General features: G+C 46.7%; 1 protein-coding gene across 9 annotated transcripts in view; it reads left to right on the top strand.

Moving 5' to 3' along the window:
• The window catches only part of LOC113910880, a 28396-nt gene extending 4786 nt beyond the window's left edge, over window positions 1-23610 (top strand). Inside the window, exons 1-21 of one of the 9 annotated variants that reach the window (XM_035723942.1) lie at window positions 5326-5395; window positions 7269-7370; window positions 7485-7601; window positions 8848-8918; window positions 9383-9407; window positions 9992-10059; window positions 10724-10748; window positions 12164-12237; window positions 12657-12681; window positions 13178-13245; window positions 13701-13725; window positions 15268-15341; window positions 15799-15823; window positions 16317-16390; window positions 16848-16872; window positions 17527-17638; window positions 18178-18275; window positions 18637-18718; window positions 19914-20217; window positions 20852-21067; window positions 23272-23610. In XM_035723942.1, the coding sequence (XP_035579835.1) occupies window positions 7595-7601; window positions 8848-8918; window positions 9383-9407; window positions 9992-10059; window positions 10724-10748; window positions 12164-12237; window positions 12657-12681; window positions 13178-13245; window positions 13701-13725; window positions 15268-15341; window positions 15799-15823; window positions 16317-16390; window positions 16848-16872; window positions 17527-17540 (600 nt within the window). In that variant the 5' untranslated portion in view covers window positions 5326-5395; window positions 7269-7370; window positions 7485-7594 and the 3' untranslated portion in view covers window positions 17541-17638; window positions 18178-18275; window positions 18637-18718; ... (1 more) ...; window positions 20852-21067; window positions 23272-23610. Of the gene's footprint in view, window positions 1-5325; window positions 5396-7268; window positions 7371-7484; window positions 7602-8847; window positions 8919-9382; window positions 9408-9991; window positions 10060-10723; window positions 10749-12163; window positions 12238-12656; window positions 12682-13177; window positions 13246-13700; window positions 13726-15267; window positions 15342-15798; window positions 15824-16316; window positions 16391-16847; window positions 16873-17526; window positions 17639-17978; window positions 18010-18177; window positions 18276-18636; window positions 18719-18799; window positions 18903-19913; window positions 20218-20851; window positions 21068-21095; window positions 21361-23271 lie in introns of those variants that run through there. The other 8 variants (XM_035723940.1, XM_035723937.1, XM_035723934.1 and 5 more) reach the window with 8 other exon arrangements.
• Window positions 23611-26447: the final 2837 nt, after the last annotated feature.

The raw sequence follows: 26447 nt of genomic DNA, 5'->3' as shown, positions 1-26447 counted from the left end.
CTATCGATGGCCCTCTTGGCTCTTTCCACAGTTTGGCTATTGTGGACATTGCTGCTATAAATGTCGGAGTCCACGTACCCCTTCGGATCCCTACCTTTATATCTTTGGGGTAAATACCAAGTAGTGCAATTGCTGGATCATATGGTAGCTCTAATTTCAACTATTTGAGGAAACTCCATACTGTTTTCCACAGTGGTTGCACAAGTTTGCATTCCCACCAACAGTGTAGGAGGGTTCCCCTTTCTGCACATCCCCGCCAACATCTGTCGTTTCCTGATTTGTTAATTTTCGCCATTCTGACTGGTGTGAGGTTAGGTATCTCATTGAGGTTTTGATTTGGATTTCTCTGATGCCGAGCGATGTTGAGCACTTTTTCATGTGTCTGTTGGCCATTTGGATGTCTTCTTTGGAAAAATGTCTGATCATGTATTCTGCCCATTTCTTGATTGGATTATTTGTTCTCTGGGTGTTGAGTTTGATATGTTCTTTATAGATTTTGGATACTAGCCCTTTATCTGATATGCCATTTGCAAATATTTTCTCCCATTCTGTCGGTTGTCTTTTGGTTTTGTGGACTGTTTCTTTTGCTGTGCAAAAGCTTTTTATCTTGATGAAGTCCCAATAGTTCATTTTTGCCCTGGCTTCCCTTGCCTTTGGCGATGTTCCTAGGAAGAAGTTGCTGCGGCTGAGGTGGAAGAGGTTGCTGCCTGTGTTCTCCTTTAGGATTTGGATGGACTCCTGTCTCACGTTTAAGTCTTTCAACCATTCGGAGTCTATTTTTGTGTGTGGTGTAAGGAAATGGTCCAGTTTCATTCTTCTGCATGTGGCTGTCCAATTTTCCCAACACCATTTGTTGAAGAGACTGTCTTTTTGCCATTGGACATTCTTTCCTGCTTTGTCAAAGATGAATTGACCATAGAGTTGAGGGTCCACTTCTGGGCTCTCGATTCTGTTCCATTGATCTATGTGTCCGTTTTTGTGCCAGTACCATACTGTCTTGATGACGACAGCTTTGTAATAGAGCTGGAAGTCTGGAATTGTGATGCCACCAGCTTTGCTTTTCTTTTTCAACATTCCTCTGGCTATTCGGGGTCTCTTCTGGTTCCATACAAATTTTAGGATTATTTGTTCCATTTCTTTGAAAAAAGTGGATGGTATTTTGATGGGGATTGCATTGAATGTGTGGATTGCTCTAGGTAGCATTGACATCTTCACAATGTTTGTTCTTCCAATTCATGAGCATGGAACGTTTTTCCATTTCTTTGTGTCTTCCTCAATTTCTTTCATGAGTATTTTATAGTTTTCTGAGTACAGATCCTTTGCCTCTTTGGTTAGATTGTTTCCTAGGTATCTTACGGTTTTGGGTACCATTGTAAATGGGATCGACTCCTTAATTTCTCTCTCTCCTGTCTTCTTGTTGGTGTATAGGAATGCCACTGATTTCTGTGCATTGATTTGATATCCTGCCACTTTACTGAATTCCTGTATGAGTTCTAGCAGTTTTGGGGTGGAGTCTTTTGGGTTTTCCACATAAAGTATCATATCATCTGCAAAGTGTTAGAGTTTGACTTCCTCTTTGCCGATTTGGATGCCTTTGATTTCTTTTTGTTGTCTGATTGCTGTGCCTAGGACTTCTAATACTATGTAGAATAGCATTGCTGATAGTGGACATCTCTGCCGTGTTCCTGACCTTAGGGGAAAACCTCTCAGGTTTTCCCCATTGAGAATGATATTCGCTGTAGGTTTTTCATAGATGGCTTTTATGATATTGAGGTGTGTACCCTCTATCCCTATACTCTGAAGTTTTGATCAAGAAAGGATGCTGTACTTTGTCAAATGCTTTTTCTGCATCTATTGAGAGGATCATATGATTCTTGTTCTTTCTTTTGTTAATGTATTGTATCACATTGATTGATTTGCGGATGTTGAACCAACCTTGCAGCCCAGGGATAAATCCCACTTGGTCATTGTGGATAATCCTTTTAATGTACTGTTGGATCCTATTGGCTAGTATTTTGGTGAGAATTTTTGCATCCATGTTCATCAAGGATATCGGTCTGTAATTCTCCTTTTTGATGGGGTCTTTGTCTGGTTTTGGGATCAAGGTAATGGTGGCCTCATAAAATGAGTTTGGAAGTTTTCCTTCCATTTCTATTTTTTGCAACAGTTTCAGGAGAATAGCTATTAATTCTTTAAATGTTTGGTAGATTTCCCCTGGGAAGCCATCTGGCCCTGGGCTTTTGTTTCTTGGGAGATTTTTGATGACTGCTTCAATTTCCTTAGTGGTTATAGGTCTGTTCAGGTATTCTATTTCTTCCTGGTTCAGTTTTGGTAGTTAATACATCTAGAATGCATCCATTTCTTCCAGGTTATCTACTTTGCTGGCATAGAGTTGCTCATAATATGTTCTTATAATTGTTTGTATGTCTTTGGTGTTGGTTGTGATCTCTCCTTTTTCATTAATGATTTTGTTGATTTGGGTCCTTTCTCTTTTCTTTTTGATAAGTCTGGCCAGGGGTTTATCAATCTTGTGAATTCTTTCAAAGAACCAGCTCCTAGTTTCGTTGATCTGTTCTACTGTTCTTTTGGTTTCTATTTCTTTGATTTCCGCTCTGACCTTTATTAGTTCTCTTCTCCTGCTGGGTTTAGGCTTTAGTTGCTGTTTTTTCTCTAGCTCCTTTAGGTGTAGGGTTAGGTTGTGTATTTGAGACCTTTCTTGTTTCTTAGAAAGGCTTGTATTGCTATATACTTTCCTCTCAGGACTGCCTTTGCTGTATCCCAAAGATTTTGAACAGTTGTGTTTTCATTTTCATTGGTTTCCATGAATTTTTAAAATTCTTCTTTAATTTCCTGGTTGACCCATTCGTTCTTTAGTAGGATGCTCTTTAGCCTCCATATATTTGAGTTCTTTCTGACTTTCCTCTTGTGATTAAGTTCTAGTTTCAAAGCATTGTGGTCTGAAAATATGCAGGGAATAATCCCAGTCTTTTGGTACCGATTGAGACCTGATTTGTGACCTAGGATGTGATCAATTCTGGAGAATGTTCACTGGGCACTAGAGAAGAATGTGTATTCTGTTGCTTTGGGATGGAATGTTCTGAATACGTCTGTGAAGTCCATTGGGTCCAGTGTGTCATTTAAAGTCTTTATTTCCTTGTTGGTCTTTTGCTTAGATGATCTGTCCATTTCAGTCAGGGGGTGTTAAAGTCCCCCACTATTACTGTATTGTTGTCAATGTGTTTCTTTGCTTTTGTTATTAATTGCCTTATATAATTGGCTGCTCCCATGTTAGGGGCATAGATATTTACAATTGTTAGATCTTCTTGTTGGATAGACCATTTTAGTAGGATATAATGTCCTTCCTCATCTCTTATTCCAGTCTTTGTTTTAAAATCTAATTCGTCGGGCGCCTGGGTGGCTCAGTTGTTAAGCATCTGCCTTTGGCTCAGGTCATGATCCCAGGGTCCTGGATTCGAGTCCCACATCGGGCTCCCTGCTCGGCGAGAAGCCTGTTTCTCCCTCTGACCCTCTCCCCTGTTTGTGTTCCTGCTCTCGCTGTCTCTCTCTCTGTCAAATAAATAAATAAAATCTTTAAAAAAAATCTAATTTGTCTGATATAAGGATTGCCACCCCAGCTTTCTTTTGGTGTCGATTAGCATGGAAAATGGTTTTCCACCCCCTTACTTTCAATCTGGGGGTGTCTTTGGGTCTAAAATGAGTCTCTTGCAGACAGCATATTGATGGGTCTTGTTTTTAATCCAATCTGATAGCCTGTGTCTTTTGATTGGGGCATTTAGCCCATTTACATTCAGGGTAACTATTGAAAGATATGAATTTAGTGCCATTGTATTGCTTGTAAGGTGACTGTTCCTCTATATTGTCTGTGTTCCTTTCTGGTCTATGCTGCTTTTAGGCTCTCTTTGCTTAGAGGACCCCTTTCAATATTTCTTGGAGGGCTGGTTTCGTGTTTGCAAATTCCTTTAGTTTTTGTTTGTCCTGGAAGCTTTTTACCTCTCCTTCAATTTTCAATGACAGCCTAGCTGGATATAGAATTCTTGGCTGCAATTCTTGGTTTGCTCTTGGGAGCTTTTGTGCCCTGCAAGCTTTCTGTACAGCTTCGGAGGACGAGAGTGAAAATGGTGGCCTCCCAATCTCTGCCCGGAGGAGCTGAGACTCGGGGCTCCGCTCCTCAGTGTGCCCCCGAGAAAAGCAGTCAGTCACTCCCGTGTCCCCGGTCTCCGGACGCACTCCGTGCTCACCCAGCCTGTGACCGAGCGTTTCTATCTTTGGCACCCGACTCTGTGTGGAGTCTCCAAACCCAGCAGTTTCATGCGGTGTGCGCCCACGCTGCTCCTCCCAGGGGAGGAAGGGGAGTCTCCCGGGATCTACCACTTGTTGGTTCCCTGCTGGAGGAGCAGTGGCCTGACTGTGCCGCGGATCACGGTTTATGGCCACCGCGAGGTGAGAGCCTGCACCTCGGCTCCGTCTCTGCAGCTGTCTTCCCCGTTCCGATACCTGGGAGCTCTGCCGCACTCAGGCACCCCCGGTCTTTCTGTGACCCTGAGGGTCCTGAGACCACACTGTCCCATGAGGGTTCCACCCCCAGCTTAGTCACTGGAGCGATGTCCTCAGTGGAGCCGACTTCTAAAAGTTCCGATTTTGTGCTCCGCGGCTCTATCACTTGCCAGAAGCAGCTGACGGAGGTCCCCTCCCCCGCCGTCTTTCCTCCCAAATATCGCCTCGGATTCACTTCTCTGCACGTCCTACCTTCCAGAAAGTGGTCGCTTTTCTTTTCAGAGTGTTGTTACTATTCTTTTCTTCAATCTCCTGTTGAATTCGTAGATGATCAGAATGGTTTGATCCCTATCCAGCTGAATTCCTGAGACCAGATGAAATCCAGGTCTCCTACTCCTCCGCCATCTTGCTCCGCCTAGCCAGGAAAGACGTTTTTAAACAAGGTTTTTTAAATAAAAGATTTACAGAATGGCAGATATAAAATGAATATTTAAGTCTTCTATGTGGCCCCTCCAGGGGTATCCTTTTTTTTTTTTTTTTTTTTTTTAGTTCATGTAAAATACAGTGCAGTATTGGTTTCTGGAGTAGAATTCAGTGATTCATCACTTATATATAGCACTCAGTGGTGATCACAACAAGTGCCCTCTTTTATACCCATTGTCCATCTGCCCAACCCGGACCCCCTTCCCTCCATCAACCCACAGAGTGCAGAGCTGTCTGCACTCTGAAAGTTCTATCATGGCCAACCCATCGCCATGGTGACTGATGATGCAGCCATTTCAACTGCCATTTCAACTGTCACTCTGTGAGCCGAGCCCTTGCAGTTTGGTAACAGGGGTGAAGTTTCCCACGATGGGCAACCTGAATTGCTGTTCTACAGGTATGTTCATATGGATTTTCTGAATTCTCTTCTCTCAAGTTGGCTGCCTCACTTCTAGAGAAATTTGTTTCCTTTTTTTTTCTGTTCATGGCCACCTTCCAATTTGTCCACACTGATAGATGAATATTCTAGGTTTTCTGGATTAGTTACTTTTGATTGTTCAATGAAGCTGGCTTCCTTAAATACCTTCTAAATCCAGAAAACTATACTATTTCTGAATGCCAGTTTCCTACATAGTCATACCGAGAACGCACACAGGGAACACACCACACTGCTCTCATTGGATCAGGAGAATCTTGATGCCATCCAGTAACACATTATAGGGAAAGGAATTACAAGTCACCTCTTCTCAAGGTGGACGACAAAATCTGGAAGCAACTGTGAGCAGTCTAAATCCAGACATTTTTAGAAGGAGAGAAACTTCATCTTTTGTTATTTTCATGGGTTGATGTGGAAGGGTTCACTGGCTGTCTGGATGATGCCTGGGAGAGAACGAGAAGGGACTGTGCCATCGGGTAGGTGGAATGAACATTTAGCAGCTGAGTAATGGGCTGTCTCCCTTCAAAGATAGTCCTGGGGTGGGTTTTCAAGGCCGTGTGTATGGAGGGGACTCTCTAAGAGGAGACAGGAGACTGTCCCCTAACCCTAGAGTGTTGAGAAAGGACAAAGAGACCTGAGAGTAGAGACTGCAAGTGGGGGAGGTAGGAAGGAGTAGGGAGGAACTCACTCCAGCCAGTGTAGCCTCATTTTAGTCCAGGCCACTCAGACCATTCCTTAGATCAACAGTAAGACATTCAGCATCAGAGATTGACTTCCTTAAAGCAAACATTTCCAGCCTGGATGGCCACTTCCACGATAATTCCCGTGAATTGCTGCTGGGGATTGGTGAGCTGAAGGCAAGCAAATTCCTGGTAGGGTCACGGTGTGACAGGTGGTTTGGAATGGCCTGAATTTTGAATCATCCTGGGAGCCAAGCAAAGCGCCCGTCACAGTGGGTGGTCAACTGCCCTTTGGGAAGAACCTGGGGGACTGAGCTGACATTGCAAAAAAATGGGGGAAAGTGGCCAAACTGCACTTCTCTGATGCTTCACTGAGGCTCAACTGGAAGAACCTCCAGCATATCTCATGACCGGAACCCTAACGTAGAGGTGAATTGGGATTGAAATTGTTCTTGTGGCACAGACACCTCCTGCAGGGCACAGGTGGATTTGAGAAAGTGAGGGCAGCTCTTGGTTCAGGGGTTCAGGATATTTCCTCGGGGGCCCTGGGGCAGTGTCAGGTCCTCAGGATCTCTCTCCCCAGGGAAACAACTACATTCCTGTCCCGGATCCATCACGCACCAGAGATAGTCACTTCATCTCCCTACCTTTTTAGGGCCCTCCACTATAAAATATGGGTTAGCCACCCCATATTTTCCGCTCCAATGGTGCTGGTGTGGGATAACAAGAGTAGATGATACACTTTCTCTGAGAGCTGTAAAGCTTCATTCCCACGTGAAGGATAAAGACTGAGCTTCCAACCTCCCATGCAGTGGAGTCATCCGGGTCCCATATCTGGATTCACCCACTACCAGGTGTCTAGCTCTTTCTATAGGAAATCAGAACCTGAATACCTCCAGAGCAATTGTGAAGCATCAGTCCTTTACTATGTGCGAGGCTCTACTTGGAGGAAATCACTTTTAGCATTTACAACAGCACACTGATGAATAGGAGGTATGAATATTTCCACATTTCAGAGCAGGAAACTGAGACACAGAGGGCTCTCGGTAACTCTCTCAGGTATGGGTACCTTCTAAATGGGATGTGAATCCAGGCCATCAGGCGTGGTTACTGTGCTTTTGTTGCCTTTCTTTCACGTTCCTGCTACATCACAGTAGTTGCCCACAAAGCCTGTCTGTTGGGGGATGTCAGGGCACACCGTCCTGCAACATTTTCCTAAGTACAACGTTGAAGGACAAATGTCTGCTAGACAGCTGGTGAGTAGGGGGAGCAGAAGGTTGAACTAGGAGTAAATTATGACTCCTGCCCCGATGGCAAGATGCCAACAACGCTCTCTATTTCTATGCATTTCCCACGACTCTGTGTGGAAGGAGGGAAGGAAGTTGTGGAGCCCTCCACAGCCACGTCGGCGTCTTCCCCCAAAAAAAAGAGAAGAGTCCGCTTCTCCCTCCAAAACCAGGTCTTCTATATCGCGGACACCATGGAAGGTACTGTGGAAATTTACTCATTAAGTTGATTGAGGAATAATTCTTTCATTCAGTAGCATAGGCATAACAGAAGAATATAAAAATGCTGAGACAATTTTCTTATTATTTCATATACACATATTTAAATATATTAGGTCCATCACCATTAACTATAGAAGTCAAGATGAATTTCTCCCTGAAACTGGATCCATGTGTCATAGGAAAAAACTGTCTACTAGCTGAACGTATGGGCCTTAGCTATTTTTTGAACACAAGTTAATACAGATCTCTCTATGAAACTTGTTTCTCGATTTTTGGTAACTAGGCAACCATGTTTTGAACTGGTTTAGATTAACATAAAATTGGAACAGATGACAGGAAGTTTCCATATGCCACCCCTCCACTTCCCTCCATTAACCACATCTTACATGTGTGTACAATATACCTTACAATTAATGAAACAACCTCAAACTTTTTAAAAACTAAAGTCCGCAGTTTACATTAAAATACAATCTTTGTGTTTACAGTTCTACACATTTGGCAAATGCGTAATGTCAAGTATTCCTGTTGCGGTGACAGAAATCTGTGCACCAATGTTCGAGACAACAGTATTGCCAGTAGCCATAGACACACACAACCCACAAATCCATCCTGTGAGGGAAGGACACATTAAATGGAATACGTACACATAATGGAACGCTATTCAGCCATATGAAAAAACTAAAGTATTCAATATTCTACGAAATGGATGGAACTTGAAGAAATAAGATGCTTTTTGAAAGGCATGCACAGAAAGACATGTGTTACACGATCCCACTCTTTGAGGAAACGATAGTAGGGAAATTGGTAAACCCAGAACGTAGAAAGTAGGACGGAGGGGGGAAAGGGTGGGGTGCAGCCATTTTTCATGGGTACAGATGTTATTTCGGATGGAAATGCTCTGGATATAGATGGTAGTGCTGACTTCAAAGCCTTACGCATGTAAATAGTGTTGTTGAGTAACACTTATTAATAAAAGCATAAACACTGTATAGATTCCATCCCATAAAAAACTAATAACTCCGAGGCAATAGAGGACAGATCCCATCACAGCATAAATGCCGGGATGAAAGCTGGTCCCGTGACGGGGGAAGAAGTGGGAATGTGCCTGGCTTGGTCACCGATCACATACATTCACTGTGGCCCCGTGTGCTCATCAGGGAAAACTCCCTGAGTCATTCCTGTGTAGTGCAACCAATACCCTGACAGCTACTCTGTGTTCTCCTAGATCCTGAGGAGTGCCAGACCGACGACCTTCCCAGGGACAGGACAGAGGAAGGGGCCCCACCTGTCCCTGATGTAAGCTCACCTCTCTTTCTCTGAGCTAGAAATGTCCCTTCCTTGATTTCCTCTTCCATCAGTGCGGGATGAAAATCCGGCACTACACCTTAGAGATGATAAAGCAGTCTCCTTTGTTGGAGGAATGCTGAGTGGAAGTCTGTTATGAACTGACAGTGGACACAAAACGGGTGACAAAGGAGGACAGCCTGTTACAAACTGTATGGGATTAAACACCTTTTCAGCTGAAAATGGTTCGCCTTGGAAAAGAATTTTCTCTCTGTTGACCAGAATGGACTTCAGAGGTCTGCCATGAAGAGCTCAACCATCACTATATATGTCCTCTTTCACTTGGGTGGGGGGACCCTGGCTCAACCATTGTATCCCATCCAATTACCTGAAGTCCTTGCACCAAACAAAAGAGCTGTGAGAACAGTGTACGGGATGGTGTGATCCTCATAGTGTTTTATTTTCTCCAATCACAGGTGGATGCGGCGAGAAACAAAAACTGTACGTATTTAAGAGTATCACTCTTTGTGGTGAAGTCTAGGGTAAAAAGAAGTTTGCAACCTGATTTGGGGATCCCCCAGGGAATGAGGGTTGGGGTAGTTTGAGAGCGACTGTCCAATAAAGCACTGTGATCGCGTTGTACAGGGCCTGGAAGAACTATGGCATACAGAAGGTATGACTTGTGTGCATGTGCGTTGAAGGGCGCACACGCGCATGTGTGTGTCTGTGGGTGTGTGTGTCTGTGTGTTATGATTGTTAATGTAGATGTGTGCAATTTCAGGAGGTATTTCTCACACTTCCATCATAATAGACTGTCACCCTTCTGAAACACTCAAAACACCGTGGCACACTTTACATACTCATTCCCTCCGTCACCACAGCTGTACCTAGAGGAGGTTTCCATTTCCTTTCCTGAGATGGGGATGGTACGGAGATGAATGATCCAAACCCTTGACCTCCTCCATGGAGAGCCAAGCTGGGAACCACACGCACACACTCGCCTCCTGTCCCCATCCACCCACACTCCCTTACTAGTTCTTGAGCAGCCACACCAGTGTCCTCACAGTGCCTCTGTATCCTCCTAGCTGCTCCCGAGGGCGTGATGGAAAGACCCAGTTCGAAGGCAGAGGAAGAAACTGCGACTCTCCCTCAGGTAAAGTCATTTTTTTTAAGTTTGTATTTTTATGAGAGAGAACGAGAGAGAGAGAGAGAGGAGGCAGGGTGAGTAGCAGAGGGAGAGGGAGAAGCTGGCTCCCCGTTGAGCACGGGGATCCATCCCAGGTCCCTGGAGCTCCATCCCCAGTCCCTGGGATCATGACCTGAGCTGAAGGCACACGCTTAAACAACTGAGACACTCAGGTGCTATGGTAAAGTCATTTTCTGTGTCTGAAGTACAACCATTGTTTTATTTCTATTTCCTTGAACAACTAAGCATGTACATTCCAGAGGATATATACAATGTCCTCGGCATTGAGAGTTTCCTGTGAGTTTATACTACTAACTGACCCGTATTTAGAGGGGCATTAAAACAAACCTCACCACCAATTAGTTACACAATGTATGCTAGCGGGCATTTTCCAGGAGACAATCTTGTCTGTGGAAAATAACTTTGTATTTGCTGATTAAAATGGACTTGTGAGTTCTGACATTCAAAGGTGGAGCCTTTTTTGCTGGTGATTTTATTAGTTTTTTTGATCATAAACTCAATGATGTATCCCATCTAGCTTGCTGACATCACCAAGAGAACAAAAGTTGTGTGCCAACAGTGTGCACAGGATGATGTGATCCTCACAGTGTTTCCTTTTCTCTAACTGTAGGAGGAGGCAACCGGAAATGGTCCAAGTACGTATTCTAAGATCAGTCACTTCTTGAGGACAAATCTAGCTGATGCACAAAGTGGGGCTTTCTCCTCCTCTTTGGTCTGGAGAGCTTCGCTGATTCTGGGCTCCTGCTGGGAATGGAGGCTGGGGTTGAGTGAGAAAAACTGTCCTGTAGAAACCTATGACCCTGTTCTACAGTCCCTGGAAGCAAGTAGGTCACTTAGGTGGTGTGGCTGGTGTGTATGAGGGTTGGGGGTTGTTTCTGTGAGTCGATGGGATGGGATTGTGCATGTGGGTGTGTTGATTGCATGTGTTTCACCGGAAGACATTTCCCACATACACAGATCAATACAAGTGGCAAATTTCCAAAGGTAAACCTCATCCGCACAGTGCACACCACCTAGGACACCACATTCCTCTCTGAGCACAGCTACACCTGGAGGTTTGCTTAGGGCTCCCTTTCCTCAGATGGGAATGGGGCAGAAATGAAGGGCCCAACATCTGTCATAGTTGGGGATAATTCCCATCCATGACCAAAGCAGAGAAGAATCAGGAAGACATTTTGGTCTATCAAAAAATCATCATTAGCCTTCAAAAATGCTCACACCTTCAAAGCACATGCTGAAGGTAAGTGGCAAATGGGGACTCCCAGTAAACCTTCATCATTCGGTTGGTGCCTGACCAAACTTACTGCAAATCTCCTGCATGGCCAGGTGAGAGAGTGTCCGTGCTCTCACCAGGCCTCTCCTCTGTAATGAACTTGCCACTTCCTGGGGGGGGGGGGGTTCCTGGAGAGAATGGGTCCAACTGACTCTAGGACACACACATTGCACAGAAATGGAAGACTGGAAAGAAACAGCGTGTCGTTCACGGTGGCTATTTTGAAATGCAGGCATGTCAGTAGGTTGAAAGCCTGTATCTTTGATTTTCCTCATGATAAATGATTAGTGAACAAATATAAAACTGGAGGGTAGTTTTGGTAGGATTGAATGCAGCCCTGCAACACAGTGTTCTCTAAATGAATTCTAATCTTCTAGAAGAGATGATATCTGCGTAGGAGCAGCGTAGGTTTATCCTGGCAAAGAATCTGTCTTGAAAATGGCCACAACACAAGCTCAGTTTTGCTGAACGTCAAAGAGTCAGTAGGGTTCATAGGATTCTGTCAGTAAAACGTAGCATGCATATTAGTGTTTACCCTCTTTCAGATTGACGGATTCACCCTGATTCAATTCCCTGTAGCTAAAATTCAGAGGCAGTGTTTCTCTTTACTTTCCTGCTCCTCTCCCTGACCTTTCTTGATCCAGCGGCAGATCAGTCCATACTCATGAACCACCCTTGCCATACTCTTGTGCGCATGTCCACGCCAAGCAGAGCTCCCAAAGCAATTCCTGAGCCGCCTCACCAGTGTCCTGACAGTTTCTGTGTGTTTCTACCTAGCTTCCCCGGATGGCCTGATGGATGACCTTTCCTTGGAGAGTGAAGAGGCAAAGGGCCCCGTTTTCACCAAGGTGGTAAGCTGGCCTTTCTTTGTGTGAGACACAACATTCATATTTTCTCTTTCAGTCGAGGTCAGATGCAAAAATCTCAGCAAGTACAATTTATGTGGTGGGGAGAATATTTAGTGACTGTCTATTTTCAACTGATACTTGATTCCAAAGACACTGAGGAAAAAAAAGCAGGATCAGTTAGTCTTCAGGCTAGTGAGCTTTTCCGCGGGCAGCAGTATTCCTCCTTGCCAATGATTTGGCACATGCATCCTGTAGGAAGATCTGATGCCTGTGCCCATGACTAAGTTTGCTCTTTGGGGTTCGCTGGCATCTGTCACCCTTTCCCACCTGGTTTTTTCCCATCACCAAGATCACACAAGTGCTGTGCAAACAGGACAAGGCATGATTCGATGCTCATAATGTTTTCTTCTCTGAAATCGCAGGTGGCCCTGCTGGAACCTGACAGTGGTAAGTATTCTGGACTCTAGAGCCACGCCCTTGTTTGGAACAAGGTGGAAAATGGTAAAGGTGGGGCTTTATTGCAGGCTCAGTGTTGAGAGCCACCCTAATTCCAGGTCCTGCTGGAATGAGAATAAGAGTCCATGTACCAGAAAGGGATTTTCTGGGTAAAGACCTCTGGCCACATGACACTGTCCCCGGAAGCTACTGTCATGCCCTTAGGTGGTGTAGGTTTGTGTGCGGGGCAGTAACTGTGTCCTTCAGATTGACTATTTCACACTTTTTCTATTCCCTGTAGCTCGAATTCAGAGGCAGCATTCCTATTTACTTTGCTGCGCCTCTCCATGACCTTTTCCATCCACGAAGGCCAACGGCAGCTCAGTCCATACTGATTAACCACCTGTCTCCATTCACTTGTACATATGTGCACAGCAAGCAAAGCCCCCTGAGCAATTCCTGAGGAGTCCCACCAGTGTCCTGACTGTTTCTGTGTCTATCAACCTAGATTCGCTGGATAGCACGTGCAACCTTTCCTTGGACAGCATGGATGGAGAGGGCCCATTTTTCACCAAGGTGGTAACCTTTCTTTGTGTGAGATCCAACATTCTTTTCTTCTCTTTCAATCAAAGTCAGATGCAAAAATCTCAGCGTGTACATCCCACTTGATATATACACTTTACTTGGCGGGGAAAATGTTCAGTGAGAGTCTATTACCCACTGATACCTAATAAGAAAGACATTTAAAAAAACAGGAGCATCAGTTACAGTCTGCAGGATAGTGAGCTTTTCCACGGGTAGCAGTCCTTCTTGCCAATGATTTTGTCAAATGGACCCGGGACGTGCATCCTGTAGGAAGATCTGATGCCTCTGCCCATGACTAAGTTTGCTCTGTTTGCGTTTTGGGGTTTGCTGGCCTCTGTCACCCTTTCCCACCTGGTTTTCTCCCATCACCAAGATAAGAAAAGAGCTCTGCAAACAGGGCAAGGCATGATTCGATGCTCATACTGTTTTCTTCTCTGAAATCGTAGGTGGCCCTCCTGAAAAGTAAGACAGGTACGTATTCTGCATTCTAGAGTCACTCACTTGTTTGGAACCAACTGGAAAATGGGAAGGGTGGGGCTTTATGGCAGGCTCAATGTTGAGAGCTACCCTGATTCCAGGACCTGCTGTAATGAGAACAGGTGATATGGAAGTAGAAAGGGATTTTCCAGGTAAAGACCTGGGTCCACATGACACTGTCCTCAGAAGCTACTGTGCTGCCCTTAGGTGGTGTAGGTTTGTGTGCGGGCCAGTAGGTGTGCCTTTCAGCTCCACTATTTCACTTATTCAATTCCCTGTAGCTCAAATTCAGAGGCAGTGTTTCTTTGCTGCTCTTCTCCTTGACCTGTCTTCATCCACCAAGCAAAGGCCAACAGCAGCTCAGTCCATACTGATTCACCGCCCGTCTCCATACACTTGTATGTGTGTGCACAGCAAGAAAAGCTCCGGGAGCTCTTCCTGAGGGGTCCCCCCAGTGTCCTGACGGTTTCTGTGTATATCTACCTAGATACCCTGGAGACCGTGTTGGAGGACCTACCCGTGGACAGCGTAGAGGGAGAGGCCCCATCAGTCCCCAAGGTGGTAAGCTGGCCTTTCTTTGTGTGAGGTCCAACATTCTTTTTTTCCTCTATCAATCGAAGTCAGATACAAAAACTCAGCGTGTACATCCCACTTGTTATATACACGTTACCCGATGCAGAAAATGTTTAGTGAGAGTCTATTATCGACAGATACCTGATTCCAAAGTCATTTAAAAAACAGCAGGGTTAGTTACAGTCTGCAGGCTAGCAAGCTTTCCATGGGTAGCAGTACTTCTCCTCACCAATGATTTTGTCAAATGGACCCGGGACGTGCATCCCGTAGGAAGATCTGATGCCTGTGTCCATGCCTAAGTTTGCTGTGTTCGTGTTTTGGGGTTCGCTGGCCTCTGTCATCCTTTCCCGCCTAGTTTTCTCTATCACCAAGATAACAAAAGAGCTGTGCAAACAGGACAAGGCATGATTCGATGCTCATAATGTTTTCTTCTCTGAAATCGTAGGTAGCCCTGCTGGAACCTGACAGTGGTAAGTATTCTGTACTCTAGAGTCACTCACTCGTTCAGAACAATCTGGAAAATGGGAAAGGTGGGGCTTTATTGCAGGCTCAAAGTTGAGAGCCACCCCGATTCCAAGTCGTGCCGGAATGAGTATGGGTGGTATGGAAATAGAAAGGGATTTTCCGGGTCAAGACCTGTGGCCACATGGCACTGTCCCCAGAAGCTGCTGTGCTGCCCTTAGGTGGTGCAGGTTTGTGTGCGGGCCCGTAGGTGTGCCTTTCAGCTCCACTATTTCACTTATTCAATTCCCTGTAGCTCAAATTCAGAGGCAGTGTTTCTTTGCTGCTCTTCTCCTTGACCTATCTTCATCCACCAAGCAAAGGCCAACAGCAGCTCAGTCCATACTGATTCACTGCCCGTCTCCATACACTTGTACGTGTGTGCACAGCAAGAAAAGCTCCAGGAGCTCTTCCTGAGGGGTCCCCCCAGTGTCCTGACGGTTTCTGTGTATATCTACCTAGATTCCCTGGAGACCGTGTTGGAGGACCTACCCGTGGACAGCGTAGAGGGAGAGGCCCCATCAGTCCCCAAGGTGGTAAGCTGGCCTTTCTTTGTGTGAGGTCCAACATTCTTTTTTTCCTCTATCAATCGAAGTCAGATACAAAAACTCAGCGTGTACATCCCACTTGTTATATACACGTTACCCGATGCAGAAAATGTTTAGTGAGAGTCTATTATCGACAGATACCTGATTCCAAAGTCATTTAAAAAACAGCAGGGTTAGTTACAGTCTGCAGGCTAGCAAGCTTTCCATGGGTAGCAGTACTTCTCCTCACCAATGATTTTGTCAAATGGACCCGGGACGTGCATCCCGTAGGAAGATCTGATGCCTGTGTCCATGCCTAAGTTTGCTGTGTTCGTGTTTTGGGGTTCGCTGGCCTCTGTCATCCTTTCCCGCCTAGTTTTCTCTATCACCAAGATAACAAAAGAGCTGTGCAAACAGGACAAGGCATGATTCGATGCTCATAATGTTTTCTTCTCTGAAATCGTAGGTAGCCCTGCTGGAACCTGACAGTGGTAAGTATTCTGTACTCTAGAGTCACTCACTCGTTCAGAACAATCTGGAAAATGGGAAAGGTGGGGCTTTATTGCAGGCTCAAAGTTGAGAGCCACCCCGATTCCAAGTCGTGCCGGAATGAGTATGGGTGGTATGGAAATAGAAAGGGATTTTCCGGGTCAAGACCTGTGGCCACATGGCACTGTCCCCAGAAGCTGCTGTGCTGCCCTTAGGTGGTGTAGGTTTGTGTGCGGGCCAGTAGGTGTGCCTTTCAGCTCCACTATTTCACTTACTCAATTCCCTGTAGCTCAAATTCAGAGGCAGTGTTTCTTTGCTGCTCTTCTCCTTGACCTATCTTCATCCACCAAGCAAAGGCCAACAGCAGCTCAGTCCATACTGATTCACTGCCCGTCTCCATACACTTGTACGTGTGTGCACAGCAAGAAAAGCTCCGGGAGCTCTTCCTGAGGGGTCCCCCCAGTGTCCTGACGGTTTCTGTGTATATCTACCTAGATATCCTGGAGACCGTGTTGGAAGACCTACCCGTGGACAGCGTAGAGGGAGAGGCCCCATCAGTCCCCAGGGTGGTAAGCTGGCCTTTCTTTGTGTGAGGTCCAACATTCTTTTTTTCCTCTATCAATCGAAGTCAGATACAAAAACTCAGCGTGTACATCCCACTTGTTATATACACGTTACCCGATGCAGAAAATGTTTAGTGAGAGTCTATTATCGACAGATACCTGATTCCAAAGTCATTTAAAAAACAGCAGGGTTAGTTACAGTCTGCAGGCTAGCAAGCTTTCCATGGGTAGCAGTACTTCTCCTCACCAATGATTTTGTCAAATGGACCCGGGACGTGCATCCCGTAGGAAGATCTGATGCCTGTGTCCATGCCTAAGTTTGCTGTGTTCGTGTTTTGGGGTTCGCTGGCCTCTGTCATCCTTTCCCGCCTAGTTTTCTCTATCACCAAGATAACAAAAGAGCTGTGCAAACAGGACAAGGCATGATTCGATGCTCATAATGTTTTCTTCTCTGAAATCGTAGGTAGCCCTGCTGGAACCTGACAGTGGTAAGTATTCTGTACTCTAGAGTCACTCACTCGTTCAGAACAATCTGGAAAATGGGAAAGGTGGGGCTTTATTGCAGGCTCAAAGTTGAGAGCCACCCTGATTCCAGGTCCTGCTGGAATGAGTATGGGTGGTATGGAAATAGAGAGGGATTTTCCGGGTCAAGACCTGTGGCCACATGGCACTGTCCCCGGAAGCTACTGTGCTGCGCTTAGGTGGTGTAGGATTGTGTGCAGGGTAGTAGGTGTGTCTACATGTGAATCCGAGTGCTTTGATTCTCAGGGTGTGTGTGTGTGTGCGTGTGTGTGTTAGTTTGGTGAATGGTGCGTTTCCCTAGGTGTATGTTTCCTTAAACACTGCAATTAATGGTGCCCAAATTCTCAATGAAATTTCCCATCACTGTCACATCATGAATGTATATGTATGTGAAAACACTTCAACATGCACAATTTAAATACGTGTTCCTTAGTTGCAAATACACATCAATTCACCTGGAAAACAAATCTCATCACCAACTAGGTAGAGGATAACCACAGATTCCTGTTTGACAATCCCTATTCCTCCATGTGACTCTCACCTCATGGCAGGCCGTGTGGCATGAATGGTCATGGTCCCCCACTCTTGCCACTTCACTCACACACAACGCTCTTCTTCAGAGGCCCCACAGTGAGTCTTCGCACCCCAAGCTGAAGCACTGAGTACCGGGACAGACGCCTTCCTCCTGCAGGTGGCTTCTGGGGCAGCCTCGTGCCACAGGCCTGTGTGAAGGTACGGCTGGGCCCGCGGCACAAACTCGCTGTCACGGCAGCGCTGACCTGTCACCAGGTGTCGTCTAGGCATAGGACAAAGCCTCTGGGCAGCAGGGCCAGGGAGTCACGGCTCCTCTCCCAAACCCCTCCCCGGGCTCACAGCACTGGCCATGCTCCCCACTCCCCAGTCAGGCCAACCTGTGGGAAGGGAAAGGAGCATCCTTAGGAGAGGAGGAGGAAGGGGAGCAGGGAGGGATAGGAACAAGCAGGGAGGAAGGCATAGTCCTGCACAGACAGTCATGGGGACAGTGAGTGCCTACAGCAGGGACGGGATGACGCAGACTTCATTCCTGGTCAAGGAGAGAACCGGAGGTGGGAAAAGCAGGTGGGAGCTCAGAGACCCACTTCCACCCTCTGCAGAGAAAAGCACCAAGGCCAGGGAGGACGCAGAGCCGAGGACCCATCAAACTGAGGTCAGAGCCCAGCATCCCAAGAGCAACAGGCCATAGGCTGTCCCTTCCACTAACTCTCCTTTGTCCTCTCCCACGGCCCCCCCAGCATCACCACTGCTCTCCGCACGCAAAGAGGACTCCATGGACGAAGAAGATTCCGATGGAAGGAGCAACACTGTGCCTGTGATTCATTTCCTCCTCCAGGTCTTGCCCTTCCTCTCTCTGCGGTCCATGAGCTCCTCTTCCTCGCTCTTCCCCATTCCCTGGTTTGACGAGGCCCACCTGGAGGACCTGGTCTCCTGCAGGCACTGAGCCTTTGCATCTGCAGTGCTCAGGAAATCACTCTGCAGCCCTCCTCAGCCTTTCTTAGCATCACCCTGACCCCTCACCACTGAGTCTGGGAAGCAGCCCTGAACAGCTGAGCAGGGAGCTGGGCTGGGAGTCCGCAGGGCAGAGCTCACCCTGCTGGAGGGGCTTCAGGAAAGGGACACGGGGACTGGAACGCCCCACGTGGGTGTTTCCTGACTGGAAAGATGGTTATGCCTGATTCTGCTCTTCCTTGCAGCCCTCAGGATGCTCCCCTTCAATCAACATGGAGGAAAAAACGAAGCCATCTCTCAGTCAGAAGAGAAGGACTTATGAATGGGGTGAGTTTGGCAGGAAATGGGGAAGGCACACATGCACACATGTTCTCCATCGCTTCCCTGACTCACTTTTTGGCACCTCAGGAAACCGCACGAAACCTGGGATGTTGTCCTAGTTCCTGAGCAGAAAGAGGAGACAAGAGGAAGGTCCTAGTCCCTGCAGGCTCTAGGATGCCCCGAGCACATCCCACGGGGAACCTGACCCTGATCCGTACAACTTCTTTTGCTGGTTGGGCTTTACCCTCCAGCAGCTGCTGTCCTTGGCGGGAGGGCAGTGGGTACCTGTAGGGACTGGAGCCCAGAAGGTGTATGCACTGTGCTCTTCTGGAAAAGAGCCCTGGCAGTTCTTGATCCCCTCGCTCTGCAGGACCCAGGCCTGCCCTCCCAACCTGCAAAACTCAGCAGAGAGCTTCCTTCAGAACATCAGTAAATGGGATGAAATAGTGGTGGGGTGGCCCAATGGCCACTTCACGCATCTGAGGAATGAATGAACAAGACCGGCCCCCGGGCTAATGTGAGCAGAACAGCTCACCTCACCCAGTGGTGCATCCCTGTGGGCACATAGTAGGCCCCGGCATCTGACACACGTAGGACTGCCACTCACGTGGGAGCTGCCCCATGCCTTGGGCCCCCTGAGCCTCCAAGAAGCCTTGTGGGAGGTAGGGGGTCACCTCTTGGCACCGTTTCTCCATGTGAGTTTGAGGAACTATTGATTCTGCTCAGTCTGTAGACAAGGCCCTCAGGGGAAGCCCACCCTGGCTTTTCCCAACTCACCCATGGCCTGCCCACAGTGTGTGGACTGTGCAGTCACTTCGCATGCGGGTCAGGAGCACGTGCTCTCTGCCAGGCCACCTGCAACACGCACGGGTGCAAAGCCTCCTCCACAGAGAACGGCATGTTGAGGGCTCTTGGAGAGGCTGAGGAAGGGACACGCAAGCATGAGGAGGACCCGGCAGTCACAGAGGAGGGTGGTCAGGGAAAGGGCCCCCGTGACACTGGGAATGTAGCCTTCATTCAGCCCCAGGGGGCCCATGGAAGCTTCACTTTCTTCATGCCACAGATGGGTCCTGCAGGAATCCCTGCACCACAAGACCTCAGAAGACATGTCCCACAATAAACCGTAGGCCTCTTGTAAGAGCTGCCCCAAACCACACGCCACTCACGATCTCATACCTCTCCACCTGCTGTTTCCCACAAGTGCACAGCAGGACAGTCTGAGCACGACCCAGATGCTCCAGACCCTCCAGACGTCCAAGAGAAAGGGAACCAGGAATGACTTCTGGCTCCATCTGCAGCTTGAGAAGAAACAACGCCTGCAGGAACTGCTCTCCTACACCTGACCTGTGCAGGCCAAAAAGACTTGTGCGGCCGACCAGAGGACGGCACCGGGACCCCTGAGGACGAAACAAGGAGGCCGTCCGAGTCGGCCACCGTATGAAGAGCTGATGACTGACACTCTGAGGAGGCGGCGACGCTCTGGGCCTTCAACAGTGCATTGTCCGGTGAGAATGGGCCCACCTGGGACTGTGGGGCCCAGCAGCCTTCCAGGCTTTTCCCCCGTCGGCTGCAGGGGCTGCTCCTCCTCCCCCCTGTCCATCCAGTCCCCAGCAACAATGCAGAGCATGAGAGATGCAGGAGGAAGCGGGACTGCCCGGGTCCCGTGGCCACCCTGGAACCTACTGGATGGGCAGCGGCCATCCCAGCCGTCTTCCCCTGCCGCACAGCCCCTGAAATGCCCCCGTCGCTTCCACGCACAGGTCTGTGACCGATGCTGGGCGCAACACTGGCAGTGGCACCACAGAACACAGTGGCCCACCTCGGCCTGTGTGTGTTTCTGGAGCAGCAACAGGTTTAGGGAGGAGGGCCTGCCCCAGATCTGAGCTCTACCTCTGGAGCACTCAGACACCACAGCAGAGACACTGGGGCCCCGAGCATCACCCTGCAACTTGGGGAAAACCTGGGCCTGAATTACTGGGATGCCACATATCTATGACTTGCAGAAATGGGGTAAATTATTCATTTGTAAGCAAATGAAAGCATTTAACTTTTCTCTCTCCTTGAACCCTCAAACTCAAAAGGTCTCAGTAAGAACTCTTTCTTCCATGGCAATTGTAAGCATTTGCATATGCTCAATAGGAATCTGTTCTTCTTGTAAGAGGACATCGTGGAAACACTGGTTCTTTTACCAAGGTTTTGGCTGGAATGTCCTATTTGAGAGAGGCATGCACAGACTCAGAACTGACCAAACAGCTTTAAGGAACTAAGGTTGACTTTAGGAAACTTGGAGCCATAAAGCCCTTTGGGAATGATGGCCTGATACCTTGCTGACAGAGTTTCCAGCAGCCTCAGCAGGTGAGTAAAGAATGTCACTTCCTGGCAGGTGCAGGAACCTCGGGATATACTGGGGACCTCAGCAAGAGGAATCGGCCCAAATCTACAGGTGTTGCAGGCATGTCTGATGGCAAGCCCTTGGCTTGGCTTCTGGCCTGGAGAGACTACTCAAAGTTCAACCTAGAGATTCCTTAGAAAAGTTCCAGCAAAGCAGATTCTAAAAGATCTGCAGGATCAATCACTCTTCTTGCTGAGCTTATGTAAATTACTAGGCCAAGTTTGTTAAAGCTGCACTTGTTTTTGAAATAAATGACTCCTGATTTGGCTACCTCTGGAAATGACAGGTATTTTAGAGAGAAAAATTATGTTTCAATAACCCACCTTTGCGGACTTTAAATTCTAACTCTGGTTGTCTTTAAATATTTGTTGTTTACCTAAGCTAGACAACTTGAGGTAAACTTCAGAAAAATTACCATAGCATCTCATGTATAGGCAATCTCCTTGCTTGCTATTCTGTGGGGATAATAACAGGACCACCATGGGCATAGGATTATTTGAACAACTGGAAAATCGGGTTCATTCCCCGACTGTATAACTCAATGAAGACCTTGACTCATTCTATGTGGCTGGGATGATGAAATCATTCGCTAAAAGGCAGAGCGTACCCCACTCCATAGGGTTAATTGTGGACTTACGGAGATAATGGATGACCCCACTTTCATTAAGATTGGGCTGGATGATGCATTTTGGGATGGCCTGGTCTCCGGACTAGTTTTCTCCCACTTGCCAGTGATTCCTAATTATCATACTAAGGCTGGACCTCCAACAAAAAGCGCTTCTTCATGGTTTCACCCCTTATAGTCATACTGATGCTAGAAGTAACCCCTATTGAGGTACAATTGCAAATAGAGGCTTTAGCTAAGCATACAACAGTCCTCGTGGTAAAAGGAGCCTCAAAGTTCAAGTTGGCACCGTCCCTGACTGGAATGGCTTCACGTCAGGTTAGAGTGTCTTACAGACCAAGGACCACCAACAGATGATAGGAAGCCGACTCATTAAGTACTAGCCTATGCTTATAGATATACCCGAAATAATACGTAAAACCTGTCCAACTTTAAACCCAGCTACCCTTATGCCTGGACCTGACCATTATACCTCTCCAGAGCATAGCTGTTGAGAGGTTTTTGAATCAACCAGATTTAACATGCCCCTATGAAAATGCAGAGGACAGTTGGTTTACCAATGGCAATATTTTCATGGAAAGACGGTAAGAAAAACTGGGTGTGCTCTAATCAGTCTAAATCAGACTATTAAGGCCAAAGCCCTGTCAGCAAACACATCTGCCCCCAAAGCAGAATGAAGAGTGCCCACCTGTTCACTGCAGTTGACTAAAGCCTTAAAAGTATTTATACTGACTCCAAATATGCCTTCCTAGCCCTATATACCCATGGAGCAATTTAAAGAAAAGGGGATTATGATCAAGCCATGACCCCCCAATCCAATATGGGCCTGAAATGATTGCAGGTTCAAAGAAGTGCCCTCCAAAACCGAGTAGCACCTGAAATCCTGACTGCAGTTCAAGGAGGCCCCGTATTGGATGGCTGGTTCCTGGCTGAGACCGAGTGGCTATGCAGCTCTAACCTGTGGCCACGTCTTCCCCCAGGCTGGACAGGCCACTGTACTCTTGGGTTTTGCCTGGATGCTTGGGTGCATTATGAAAGCCATCACCAACCCAGCCAACCTTCCAAATTTAAAGCAACCATGGAAACATTCTGTTTTCCATTGTTATGGCCACCTAGCACCCATCTCTGTTCCCTCTTTGGGACTGGAGGATGTCGTGTGGCACGTGGAAGCCCTTAAGAAATACACAGTCAAGGCCCTAGATGATACCCAAAACAGTATTTCTCTATCAAATACAGAAATGTCTCAAATGCGTAAAGCAGTTCTACACAATAGAATGGCATTCGATGTTTTACCTGCTGCAAAAGATGGAACATGTGCTATTACAAAGACAGAATGCTGGGTGTCCATTCCAGATTATCACAAAGATTTCAGGGTATCTGTCAGACATGAATGCTCAAATTGGCACTTCAAAGGATTCCTCTCTTTCCTTTAAAGATTGGCTAAGCTCTTGGGCTGGGGGAGGATTCTCATCCAGTATCAAGAGACTCTTAATTGGGCTTCTCTTTCTTTTGGTTATTCAAATCATGTTTTGTTTTCTTCAGTGTCTCTCCACTTGGTGCCCAGAATCCTTCACTGCAATAACTTCCAGATGGTAGATGGTCCCTACCACTCAGGAAGATCCACACAAACGGCCTCCCCTGGACTCAGCGGCCTCTGCCGTTCTCAACTCCTACATATATAGGCCCCCAGCTGACCAACAGTGACCCATAGGTAGGGACATCTCTATGCCCCTCTTCAACAGGAAGAAGTTACAGAAGATGAGACCTTCCATCTTCAACAACCTTCAAGACTGAAGGGTCAAAACTGTTCACCAGAAGCTGGCACCGAACACTGCCCCGCCTCCCACGTGATTTGTGTGACAATCCTCAGGCACTCCTGGCTGTCCCTGTGCTGTAATAACTTTTTGCAACCAACGTCTCAAGAACTCTCTCTTGACTGTCGGCCTCGAACCCTAACGTCTTTCCTACATTAGTCCTCACCTCTTGTAAGGCCCATGTGGAAACACCCCTGCAATTCTGTCACATTTCTCTCAACACATTCGTCTCTAACCACCTAACCTGCGGCTCATTCCGTAGCCTCGGAGAACAGGAGATTTCAGTTAGTCTTGGACTGAAACTGTGACATGGCACCCCTTTCGGTCCCTCGGCTTTTGTTGATTTTCCCCATCTTAATCTCCCCAGCATCCCATCCTCATGTACTTTTTCTCGCTCACATTTTCCCTTGTCAATAGTTTCTAATCACCAATGCCCTATAACATGTTTCTGCTCATTGGTAGACAGCTCCATTTCATTTGTGATGAGGTGAAATTTTAACATTCTGATGTTTGCCTCGCAGCCGTCACAACATTCTCCTTCCCCTCATGCCCCTCTACCTCTTTCTCTTCTCCCTTTTTATTCAGGCACTTTAAAATTTTTTTTTCTTATGCTCAGTTTGCCACTGAAGAGCACATCAGTAGTGTTTGATGGAGTGTTCAATGATTCATGAGTTACGTATAACACCCAATGCTCGTCATAGCACGTGCCCTCCTCAGTACCCATCTCTCGGTGATGAACTCACATGAACTCCTGTGGGAGGAAACACTAGAGCTGTATCGTGGTGGGACAAGCTTCAGGTGGAGCTCCAGCCTGAGCTTACACCAAGAACTGAGGGTAGCAAAGGTGCAGGAACCCTCCGGGGACACCCTGGATCGTTGCTGCTGCTGAAATCCAATGAAATCCAATCCAATGTGGGAATCCCATTACACGTGGAGCCAACACATCAAGGACCTGGGAGGACTCACGCAGAATAAAATCCTCTCAGTGTGATCAGGAAGGGACAGTCCTTACTTGTCCCATATTCCTTAGTGAACAAGGACATCCTCACACGGAGGAAACACCAATTCCAAAGCAAGGAGGAAAATCCTTCCTCTGACAGTCACATCAAAAACTCTAACCGGGAACATATTCACAAAGAATTTTTCCTTTTATTGTGCAATTGAGACGGGAGCTCAAACACTGGCAATTGTACACTCCAAACAGACACAATGGTGAAGTGTTCTGAGAATTGTTGAATGTGACATTCAGGAACAGGTAACCAAGAAAGGAGCCATCTCACTTCAATAGATCAGTACTTCCAAATATGGCAGCGCTACTGAGTGGACGTCTGTCTGTCAGAACCACGGACACTGTGCTGAGTGACAATTCCCAACTCCTTCTTCAACAAAAGCCCAAATGAAGAAGAACAAAGAGTATGGACTGACACCAGGTGATTCTGTCTATCAGAAGAGACACCAAATTAAAGACTCTCCACAACCAGGACAGAAGGAACCTCACCAGGCACTTCCCGGGACACCAAATTAGAAGGAATCAACCAAATATATGGACTTCAACTCGTATGACTGACACCCGGCTCTTCCCAGGATGACATTCACCTTCAACCCAGGATGAGAAGCAGATGACAACCGAGTAGAAAGCTAACCTCATGATTCAGGACCAGGCCTGTTCTAGTTCTCATTACTCTTTTTAACTCTGGTAACCTAGATGACCTTTGTCTGCTGGTTCATCTCCACCCCCTCTCCTATGACAGCCTCCTAAAATTTCATGCTTACCCACTCATCATGCTGATTTTACACCAACAGCACCATAATTACCTACTCTAAAGAGACAATTTAATAACATGCTACTGAACAACCAATGGGTCCATGATCAAACCACAAGAGAAACCAAGAAATACTTCGAGACAAATGAAAATGGAATATAACATAGCAAAATTTACAGAATGTAGCAAAAGGGGTTCCAAGAATGCAACACTTGGCTTAGACAGTGGAGCATTGTGACTCTTGATCTCCGGTTTGTGAGTTTGAGTGCCACATTGGGCATAGAGTTCAATGTATTTCTTTTTAAATATTTCATTTATTTATTTGACAGAAAGAGAAAGATAGAGACTGAGCACAAGCATGGGGAGCTGCAGGCAGTGGGAGAGGTAGAATCATGCTCTACCCACTGAGCAGGGAGCCCTATGCAGGGCTGGATCCCAAGGACCTAACATCATGACTTGAGCCGAAGGCAGATGCTGAACCGACTGAGCCACCCAGGCATCCCTTGGAGTTTACTTAAAAAAAAAAAAAAGTGGTCCTAAGAGGGAAGTTTACAGTGATACAGGCGTAAATCAAGAAACAAGAAATGTCTCGAATAAGCGACCTAACTTTCCAACTCAAAGAAACAGAAAAAGAACAAAGGAAGCCCAAACTTATTTGAAGAAAGGAAGTAACATATCAGAACAGAAAAAAATCAAATACAGACTCTGAAGACAATAGAAAGATAAAAAAAGACAATAGAAAGATCAACAAAAGAGCTGGCTCTTGGAAAAGAAAAAAGCTGACAAATTTTCACCTAGACTCAAGGTAAAAAAAAATTGAGGACACATAATCAGAAATGAAAGAGATGTTCCCACTGATACCATAGACAAAGACCCATAAGAGACTACTATGAAAAACTACACCCCAACAAGTTTGACAATCCAAAAGAAAAGGATAAATTCCAAGAAAAACACAACCTTCCAAGACTGAATCACGAAGAGACAGAAATTCTGAACAGACCACTTACCAGTAGGGAGATTAAATGAGTAATTAAAAACCTCTCAACAAACAGGAGTCCAGATGGCTTTCCTGCTGAATTCTACCAATATTCAAAGGAAAATGAATACCAATCTTTCTCAAACTTCTCCACAAAAACAGGAG

The sequence above is a fragment of the Zalophus californianus genome, chromosome 14 (genome assembly GCF_009762305.2).
Source record: "Zalophus californianus isolate mZalCal1 chromosome 14, mZalCal1.pri.v2, whole genome shotgun sequence".
Lineage (NCBI taxonomy): Eukaryota > Metazoa > Chordata > Mammalia > Carnivora > Otariidae > Zalophus > Zalophus californianus.
The sequence above is the reverse complement of the archived record's forward strand: the minus strand, read 5'-3'. Positions and strand labels throughout refer to the sequence as shown.